The sequence below is a fragment of the Erpetoichthys calabaricus genome, chromosome 5, assembly GCF_900747795.2.
Source record: "Erpetoichthys calabaricus chromosome 5, fErpCal1.3, whole genome shotgun sequence".
NCBI lineage: Eukaryota > Metazoa > Chordata > Cladistia > Polypteriformes > Polypteridae > Erpetoichthys > Erpetoichthys calabaricus.
Genome location: NC_041398.2, coordinates 21,142,861 through 21,153,749, shown reverse-complemented (window position 1 = coordinate 21,153,749; position 10,889 = coordinate 21,142,861). Strand labels below are relative to the sequence as shown.

At 45.8% G+C, this 10,889-nt stretch overlaps 1 protein-coding gene across 1 annotated transcript in view; it reads right to left on the bottom strand.

Annotated features, from left to right (window-relative positions):
* Positions 1–486: 486 nt before the first annotated feature.
* Positions 487–10,889, bottom strand: part of LOC114644359 (galactose-3-O-sulfotransferase 2-like) — a 32,449-nt gene continuing 22,046 nt past the window's right edge. Inside the window, exon 4 of the mRNA XM_028792496.2 lies at positions 487–1,386. Coding sequence (XP_028648329.2) covers positions 487–1,386 — 900 coding nt within the window. The remainder of the gene's footprint in view (positions 1,387–10,889) is intronic.

Sequence of the window (10,889 nt, the reverse complement as noted above, 5' to 3'; positions counted from 1 at the left end):
TAAAGTAAATGACACCTTGCAAGGTGAAGCCAACAATTTGCACAGGAGTCCCAACCTCTGTTGATTACTTTAAAACCTTCTGTCTGTCGTAAAGTAGAGTTGGAACAGACCGTGTTACACCATCATCTGAAGTGTTATAGACGATGTCCAAACATTATGCTTACCAGTCAAAAGTTTCGGAACACTTCAGTCTTTCTCCGATAACTTTCTTCCTGAGATGGAGAGATCCCCCAGAATTCGACCTGAAGGGTGACATCACTTAGGTACCTCCCTCAACCAAAGGATTTGGATACGTCAATGGCAATAGGGAGATGGCACCCACTTCCCAGAATGGAGGACTATAAAATGCTCCATGACAAGACAGCAAAATCTAGTAAAGGCAACCAGGAGTGGACCAAGATCTTTTAATGTTCTATTAGGGGACACCTACAACTTGCACTTACAGCAAGTTCAAATAATAGGCCGTCTGCTCAGGATACATCAGTACTAATGAGGAGTGTGCTGTCCTTGGCCTCTAAGGAGCTTCTTCTTGAACCTGCCCAGTGGCCAGATGACATGGCTCCTTTTATTGACTCCTAAACCTTGAATTGGAGCCTGCCAACTCCTTTTGGCTACAAGTTGCTTTGGCACACTTCCTGTCCTTGGAAACTGTTTTTTGTCCAGCAAATCTGTATACTGAAGTTCGGTCAGGATCATCCGCAAGCAACGTTCTTTGTCTGGAAGGCTGAGGTTTAAATTCAGATCGTATCCCAGGATCCTGGCTTGGCCATACTTGTTTTGTTCTCCATTCCTTACCTGCAAAATACAGAGGTTCTCTAGTTCCTTTCGCCGGGCCTGAAGGCTGGCAACCTCCTGGTCCATCCTACTTTTCCCAAAACTCTCCACCCTTTGCCAGAAGGTTTTATTGAAATGTTGGTATAAGTACCAGTCCATAGCATTCCACTGCTTTACTTGATCTTCCTGTGCTCGGGATAGGTGCTTTCGAGCAACAGTACTGCGGGAATTGAGCCTGAACGTGATCATGTCATCCAGAGACCAACAGAGAGCATCCCGGAGGAGGACCATTGACTGATCAAAGTAGTCCGCTAGAAGGATGAGACTAAAAGATTGCTGGATTTCTGCCACCCCAATCTGGGCCTCCTGGAGTGAGAAGTTAGCATTGTGGTCAAAGCCAAAGTCAAACCAAAGCAGGTTTCGAGCCAAGTAGCTATTCTGTAGCTTTGGTTGGTAGTACTTCCAGGGATTGGCAATAAAGTTTACAAAGCTGGCAGAACGATGGAAGGACGGTACCAGAAATGTATTGTAGGTGTAGGAGGACTCCGCCAGTGTGACTGGGTTGCGCAGAATGGTAAAGTAGAAGGTGTCTGCTGGCATCACTTTCTGAACCTGTAAGAGACAAGAGACATGTGGCAGTCGCCGAGGTCAGTGGGAGGTGAACACTTCCATAGCCTGGAGGTCTGCATACAGAAGGGTGAATCTCGTGACATTGTTTAGCTTAGCAGGTTTTCAGCTCTGGGAGGAACCCCATAAGTTCATGGAGAAGAACTCCACAAAATCATGAGAGCAGGGAACACTGACATCCACTGTGCCACTCAGCTACTTTGGGGAAAATACATTTTATGTTTAGCTGTAGCCACCCACAAACACACACACACACATGTCCAAAATCCAAACTGCTTTTATGATGCTTTTGTGTGGGGATGTTGGATGACCCCTGTCGATATAAAATGTCCCACTTTGGCGAAGTGCATTTAGGACTGAAGCCCGGAAGCACTTCTGTTTGCAAAGATTTGTGGGCCTCTGGAACAAAATAGCGAGACGTGAAGTTGAAGCAGAAACCTTGAGAAACCTTTAAAAGGTGTCTGGATGAGATGTTGGGACTACTTAGCTATTAGCTGACAAATGAGCATGATGGACTGAACGGTCTCTCCTCTTCTTGGTCAGATTTCTTATGTTCTTAATGACAGTAAGTTGTGTGCTCTCTAAATGCTTAGTAGGGTATGGAAATGGAAGAATGAAAGACTGGGAGTGGAAGGAGAAGAATCAGGGGTTCACTAGTTAGGGAAAGTCATTTGGGTGATAAAGTGTTACAGTGGATTGTTTTTAAATAAAAAAAAAAAAAAGCCGGACATCAACAGTAAAATGTGTCCTTTTAATAAAGCCAGTGGTGGGGACTGCTTAGCTATTAGCTGGAAAAAATGTTTGTGTGTGTGTATATATATATATATATATATATATATATATATATATATATAAAGGAGAGTTGGGATCCGTGTGGCTGTGATTATGGAGGGACGGAGAGTTAAGGTAGGTGTTGGAGTCACGTGATCATCTCCCCTCCCATTCACTTCATTTCGCTCTGAGCTGAGCTCCGCAGCTGACGCCGTCTTGCCGTTCTTTTTCCATAGTGTTTGGTCCTTTCTCCTTTACTGTTTAGTAGACGCGGTGCTTACTAAATAGTATTTTTTCCTTTAGTGTTTCTACTTAGTGTTTAGTAGATGCGCTGTGCGAAAGGAGAGTTGGGATCCATGTCACTATGTTTGTGGAGGGATGGAGAGTTAAGGCAGGTGGGGGAGTCACGTGATCATCTCCCCTCCCATTCACCTGATTTCATTCACTTCATTTCGCTCCGAGCTGAGCTCCACAGCTGATGCGGTTAGTCCTTTCTCCTTTACTGATTTACTGTTTAGTAGACGCGGTACTTACTGAATAGTATTTTTTCCTTTAGTGTTTCTTAGTGTTTAGTAGATGCGGTGTGCCGGTGTTCCCGGCGGTGTTGCGGTTTAGTGTTACTTTCTACTTCGTTTTTGTACTTTAGTGTTTAATCTATATCTATAAAGGAGAGTTGGCATCCGTGTGGCTGTGTTTGTGTGTTTGTGGAGGGACGGAGAGTTAAGGTAGGTGTTGGAGTCACGTGATCATCTCCCCTCCCATTCACTTCATTTCGCTCCGAGCTGAGCTCCGCAATTGACGCGGTCTTGTCGTTCTTTTTCCATAGTGTTTGGTCCTTTCTCCTTTACTGTTTAGTAGACGCGGTGCTTACTAAATAGTATTTTTTCCTTTAGTGTTTCTACTTAGTGTTTAGTAGATGCGGTGTGCGAAAGGAGAGTTGGCATCCGTGTGGCTGTGTTTGTCTGTTTGCGGAGGGACGGAGAGTTAAGGCAGGTGTTGGAGTCACGTGATCATCTCCCCTCCCATTCACTTCATTTCACTCCGAGCTGACGCGGTTAGTCCTTTCTCTTTTACTGATTTACTGTTTAGTAGACGCGGTACTTACTGAATAGTATTTTTTCCTTTAGTGTTTCTTAGTGTTTAGTAGACGCGGTGTGCCGGTGCTACCGGTGGTGTTGCGGTTTAGTGTTACTTTCTACTTCGTTTTTGTACTTTAGTGTTTAATAATAAATAATAATAATAATTCATTACATTTATATAGCGCTTTTCTCAGTACTCAAAGCGCTAAAAAAGTGAGTGATACTTAGTTGATAGCAGTGTAGAAGCAGCACAGCACAACGCAGCCGGTAGGACAGGCGGGTGTGGTAGCGTAGGTGAGCAGTGATAGCAAGCAGCAGGAGGAGGAAGTAGGATTTGGATGTTCCAATACACAGCTATAAACAGTAACGCTTGGTAATTTCAGGCGTGAGCGTCCCGGAGCCATAAGCCAGGTTAGTATGAACATCAGATCAGTTCCCGTCGTAGAGTACTGTAAGATGAAATGGGAGCAGATCAGCATGCTTTGTTTCCTTACAAACCTCCCATAGTTTATGAAGACGCACAGCAACAATTAAATCATACAGATTCTGGTGTTTTCGCAATTGCATTTGCTGTGTGTATTTCTTTAGGTATTGACCCAAGTGATCAAGTTTTTACTATTTCTTCAATGCGAAATTACTTACAAATAATTTTTGTTACTCAACAATTGCTTCCATTCCCTGTTGAAAGTAGCCAACGGGCGACACCAGTTTCAACTATTCAGTGCGTTCAAAGACCTGTACGAAGTACGGCGACTAACACAGTCACTCATAAAAGGGGAGATGACTCGGTGCAGGAAATGGGGATTGAAACTACCTTGGAGGACATGCAATCAACGAGGCGATTAAACGGATCTCAAGAGACGTCTTCTAGGTTGGAAAAAAAGCGCTTGGCTGCCAAAACAATATATATATACATAAATATATACATCTATATAAATAAAAATGTAAATGTTCGTTTGTTCAAAACCTTTAATCTCCGAAAGTTCTTCACCGATTGCTTTGAAATTTTGACACAACGTTGCATTCGAATACGCGCGTGTTTTTATATACATATTATATAGATGTCACACCTGTGACAGGTAAAAACATGCTTTTTTTGATAACACAGCGCCATCTGTTGGACGTATAAGCAACACACGCCATACTAAATATTTTACGATTCTATTTCAATGTTTCGATCAAATACATTTGTAAGTACAGTGGACCCTTGACTTACGAACTCAATTCGTTCGCGAGGGCTGGTTGTAACTCAAGTTGGTTGTAAGTCAAGACTGTTTTTCCCATAAGAAATAATGGAAATACTCATAATGCGTTCCGAACCTCCCACTGCAACACTTACTTAACCTTTTCATAATAAAAAAAGGGTTGTATAATGTGCATAATTTACCAAAACACCAATAATTTGTCTAATGTACTAACCAAAAAGTAATAAAAAGTGCCTAGCCTACCAGAAACAACAATTTCATACTGTACTCACCATTTAATTTGACATCTTTGGGCTGCAGGAAGGGAGGAGGATGATAATGAAACTGAAGGCTTTTTAAAGGCTTTCTTTAACTTGCGCTCAGGCATTTGCAATCATTTCAATAGCTTCTTTTGCGTTAATTTTAATCTCTTCCTGCCTACAAGTTATTCTGACAAGATTTCTCAGCATTTCCTTGCGATGATACAAGGAACTGTTTCTGAACTCTTCTGAGACAATAACCCCCCCCCCCCCCCCCCGCCCCCCTAACCCTCTCCACTCAATGGGAACGACATGCTGAAGTGCGTCCTGAAGCGCGATTGCCGTGACTGTGGAAGCTTACTTGTCCATTGCCGGGGAGGGATATCACATGCATATCACCCATCGATATCTTTTCTGTTTGCTTTGGCTGAGAGACTCAGCACAGCTTTAAGCAGGCTGTTGCCCCAGCAACAGATAAACAATCTTCCATACGGAGTTTGGACTTTGGCATGTCTTCTAGTTGGGGGAGGTCCCAAGAGAGTTTACAAACCTGACATTTTATTGAATGAGTGCCGCATTAATAGGAATGTTTCTGTTTGTTTACAATCGCGCGAGCGGATACACGTGACTGCATTCAGGTCGTAACGCAAGATGTTGGTCGTAAATCAAAATAAAAATTTTGGTCGTAAATCAAGTTGTTCGCATGTCAAGCCGGTCGTATATCAAGGGTCGACTGTACGTGAATAAAGGCATCGACATGGCAGTTTTTGGCGTGCAACCAGAAAGAAGTGATAGGAATAGGGTCAAACATATCGATGAAATCGCACAGTATTAGGCTGGAAGATACATAAAGCAATAGTAGTGTGACGAGATCTCGCGAGATCAGATTTGTCTTGTGATCTGCGTCTGGTCTCGCGAGAACAATGACGATATCCTTGCGTTATTGGCATGATGGAGTGTGAGGGAGAAGTAAGGATAGAAGATGCGCCCGCGACATTTAAATCGTTGGTGTGGCAACATTTTGGATTCCTTGTGGAAATAAGAAACGGCGAAAAAATGACAGACAAGACAAAGACAATTTGCAAACACTGTAAGAAATTAATACCGTACACCTCTGCTAACACAAGCACTATGCAAAAGCATTTAGAAAACAACCACAGCTCGTTACTAAAAGCTGCGCCTGTGAAGAAAACGGAAAGCAATTCAGTTCGCATGAAAGGGCAAACAACCATAACAAATGCCTTTGCAGCTAAACTTCCACCATCCAATGCAAGAGCCACGGCAATAACAAGAGACATCGGCGTTTTCATTGCAGCCGATATGAGACCATTTTCTGTGGTGGAAAATCTGGGATTTCGGCGACTCATCCACACACTGGAACCAAAGTATGCCATCCCGTCACGCGCACATTTTACTCGCACGGTGGTCCCGACCCTCTACAGGGAGTGCAAGGTAAACGTTGTACATGCTATGAAAGAGGCAGAAACCATCGCCATAACTACTGACGGTTGGACTTCTAGGTGTACACAGAGCTATATCACAATTACAGCCCACATTATCAACAGTAATTGGGAAATGGTACATTTTGTACTGCAGACGCGCCCACTTTTTGAATCACACACAGGGGCAAACGTCGCTGAAGTTTTACAAGAAGCTGTCACACAGTGGGGTCTTAAAAAGCCAAACCATTGCATCGCTATTGTAACAGACAATGCGCGTAATATGGATGTGGCTGTGCGCAAGGCAGGATTTGAGCCGCACATCAAATGCTTCACGCACACAATAAATCTCGCTACACAGGCTGGCCTCGGTGTTGCGCGTGTCGCTCGTTTGCTCGGGCGGGTGAGACGTGTAACTGCTTTTTTTCACCGGAGTTCGACAGCTGCCGCGGTACTGACGTCTAAGCAGAAGCTGTTACAACTGCCACCGCACAAATTAATAATGGACGTCACCACGCGATGGAATTCATCATTGGATATGCTGGTTCGTTACCTGGAGCAGCAGGCTGCTATAGCAGCAGCGCTCACCAGCCCAGAAATAAGCCAAAATGCCCGAAACATTGACACACTGGATACCTGCGACATTGTCAATGCCGAATTTCTTGTGAAAAAATGTAGACATGCTTATATTCTTAAAAAAGAACATGACCATATCTTAGGCTGTTCTGTATAGGTCATTACCTCATTACCTAGGTCTTAGCTCTTTAACCATGCTTAAGAAAATTGTGTTCATTGTTTTGCACTCTGAGTTTTAAGACAGCACTACTTTGATAGTTACACTAATTATGGTTAATTGCACGTAAAGGGATATTTGTGTTGTTTATTATTTATTTTTATTTATACTATTTAATTTTATGGTGGGGTAGCGCTGCTGCCTCGCAGTTGGGTGATCTGGGGACCTGGGTTCGCTTCCCGGGTCCTCCCTGTGTGGAGTTTGCATGTTCTCCCCGTGTCTGCGTGGGTTTCCTCCCACAGTCCAAAGACATGCAGGTTAGGTGGATTGGCGATTCTAAATTGTCCCTAGTGTGTGCTTGGGGTGTGTGTGTGTGTGTGTGTGTCCTGCGGTGGGTTGGCACCCTGCCCGGGACTGGTTCCTGCCTTGTGCCCTGTGTTGGCTGGAATTGGCTCCAGCAGACCCTCGTGACCCTGTGTTCGGATTCAGCGGATGGATGGATGGAATTTTATTGTGCAATTAATTGCCTGTCAGTTTGTGGCAAAATATTTTGCAGTGTTTACATGTTATTACTACATATCATTCATCAAAATAGAAGTTTTATTTCATAAAGTTGATTTCAAAATGGACATGCATTTTTTGCATTTTGTGTTTTTCAGTTAAATAAAAGGCTATTTTTGCTATATATTTAAACATTGAGGATTTCTTTAAAAAAAATGTGTAAAAGTCTCGTCTCGTTCTCGTGAACCCAGTCTCGTGTCTCGTCTCGTGGGAAAAGCGTCTCGTCACACCCCTAATAAGCAGCAATGAAGCTGTATGGCGAATTCTTTCATTTCCCATACATGAACGAAGTCCAGATGTTGTTCACTTAGCAGTACATCTAGAAAATGGACAACGCATTTATTTCACAGCTGCAAATGTGCAACAAATCGCCCTGAATCCACCGACTACAACGTTAACTGCTTTCTTTACGTTATGTCAAAATGACGTGTTTGCGAAAACACTGCTGTATTCGGAAGTGCCTACGTATTACACATGGAATGCGAGTAGAAAATCATTTGAACAACGCAAACGAGGAGAGCGAGTCGAAGGACAACCTGGCATATTCAAAGAAACTACGATAGGCAGACTGTACACCGTGCATCCCAATCAAGATGAATGCTTCTTTGTTCACATGCTGTTGGTAAATGTGCCCGGTCCAAAATTGGTACATTTTCCCTCAGTTTATTATTTTAAAGCAGTACTTCACCGCTGCGAAGCGCGGGTATTTTGCTAGTATATATATATATATATATATATATATATATATAATATAATTTGGGAGGCAGCTAAAGGGCTTGAGTGAGGGCAGTTCCGAGGCATACCAGGATGTGGCAGACTGCACCGACTCTTTTTCTCCCTTCTCTGTACACCATTCACGGGAGTTTCCACCTGTGTCTCTTGACGTCACTTCCGGGACCGAGCCAATGGAATATATATATAAATATACACTATATATACTGAGCCAATGGAAGGAGACCTTGCCGGCTCCGGCCCCTGTGATGTCACGTCCGGGCTCGAACCAATGACTGAAGACGATGAGCCCGATCCTTATGATCTCACTTCCTGTCTCCCCCTTTAGAAGCCTGCACCTTTTCCCTATTCCCTCAGTCTTGTTTTGGACTCGGTTGTATGCACATCAGTGCTGTATAATTTAAGAAAGCAACTTTGCAGCCAGGATACCAAATTATACGGGTGGCTGCCCCAAACCTTTATATGACTCTGTCTCGAGTTTGTGACATTGGCGTAGTCGGCATGATGGAGAAGTCCCAGAAGAGAAGGGGACAGGACCTGCAATGCACCCATGTGGGAGCGTACCGGGTGCCGAGTGTTCAGACGGGGAGGGTGTCCCGTGGTTCGGCGAGACCTGGTGAGAGCTCCGCTCCCGGCACACCTAACTAGGCAACCTGGAGAGGCCTGGGAGTGTGCGGGATGGGCTTACAGAATTGGGCTACCCCGGCGGGGGAAGGCAAATGGGGCTTATTATGTTCTCTCGGAGGAGAGTGTCCGCCCCCCTGTGAGACCAGATCCCCGATTTCCACCTAGGGGTGCCCCAGACTGGCAGGTGAGTAAGGTAAAAACCTAGAGGTTGGACCCAGAGCGGCCGATCCTGAAACAAGCCTGGTCCTTATGGGCAAAGGTAGGGCAGTGGCTACGGCCAAATGAAAATAAGCCCTCCCAGGTAATAGAGCAGGTAGTATGCTATCTGCTCCTAAAAGAGGTTCCCCGTGGTTCACCCAGCTGGTCTGGGGTAAGCAGTTTAAGAACTCGGCAGAGCTCATAGAGCTTCTGGAGACACAAAGGACGGCCTCACAATCTGAGGGAGCAGAACCGTCCCTTTGTCAGACTCCGTCGGAGTACGTCCCAAGACCTAGAAGCCCCCCCCCCCCCCCCCACACCTCGTACAACCCAGAGCTTGTATCGGTGTCCACAGAGCCGCGGGTGCCCAAGCCGCTTGGACGCACAGAGGAATGCAGGTGGAGGGCGAGGAAGGGTTGGTGTGCTCTGGCTAATGGGTTGGCGGTCCCACATACTGCCGTGGTGATCGTCATTGGACACAAGACCACAGCCTTATTCGATTCCGGTAGCAACATTTCCATTGTTGCCCGCTGGTTTGTGCTGCCGCGACAGTGGTTGAAGATTAAGACCAGTATAACCTGTGTCCACTGAGAAATCCGTTGGTACAGCTCCGCCGGTTGTGTCATCAGTTATGGGGGATCGGTACAAAAACTAGCCGTGGCCGTCCTTCCAAAACTCCCGCACCCGGTGATACTAGGGTGGGACTGGTCTAATATTAAAAATGGTGGGAAACATAGCACTCCTGGGGTTAACTTGGGCCTAGTTATGGACGGGGATGAGCCATCTCAAGCTGCCTCCATGCCGTGTAATCAGCCAGCAGAGAGAGACGAAGCAGCCGCCCCGAGTGACGTGGCAACTCCCGGACCGTCGCATGCCGAGACGTCATCCACCAGCACCCCACGGCGGAACGGGAGGAAACCACACCCCTTGAGGTCGGCACTGACCCTCTCTCCCTTTTGCAGTTTCAATTTACAGAGACGCCAGCTTCATTTAAAAAGGGAGCAGTGGAGTGACGATTCCCTGAAGTCTGCCAAAAATGCAGTGGTCCTTGTCAATGGCCAGCATACTAACCAGTCGATGCCACAGGGTCCTCACTTTATGTTGGAAAATGACCTTCTTTATCGCGTAGCTGAGCATGATGGGCAGGAGAGAAGGCTACTGCTAATCCCGCGAACCATCCGGCGGCAGGTCTGTGAGTTAGCACACGCCCAGCTCCTAGGTGGCCATCTGGGCACCGAGAAAACCCTGGAGCGGATCAAGCTCCGTTTCTACTGGCTGGGAATCAATGAGGAGGTTCGTCGCTTTTACACTTGCTGCCCGGAGTGTCAATTGCGACAAATTCCTAGAAAGGACCGTGCTCCTCTCGTTCCTATTCCCTTGATTGACATTCCTTTCCATAGAATTGGGGTCAATTTAGTCGGACCTCTAGAGCCCTCAGCCAGAGGACGCAAGTACATCCTGGTCCTTGTGGATTATGCTACCAAATACCCCGAAGCTGTTCCGTTGCGCTCAGCCACTTCTAAAGCCATCGCATGGGAATTACTAGGGGTCTTTGCGTGCGTGGGTATCCCCAAGGAAGTCTTGACGGACCAGGAGACACCTTTCACCTCGGAGACGTTCAAGGAGACTGCCAAGTTACTGAAAATAAAGCATTTAAAGACCGCGGTGTATCATCCTCAAACCAACGGTTTGGTAGAGAGATTCAATCAAACTCTCAAACAAATGCTGCGTAAGGTGGACAGCAAGGATGGAAGGAACTGGGATCAGCTCCTCCCCCTCGTCCTTTTTGCCTATCGGGAAGTCCCTCAAGCCTCCACGGGGTTCTCCCCTTTTGAATTACTGTATGGGCGACAGCCCCGGGGCATATTAGATATCCTAAAAGAAGGATGGGAAGAAGAGGCTCT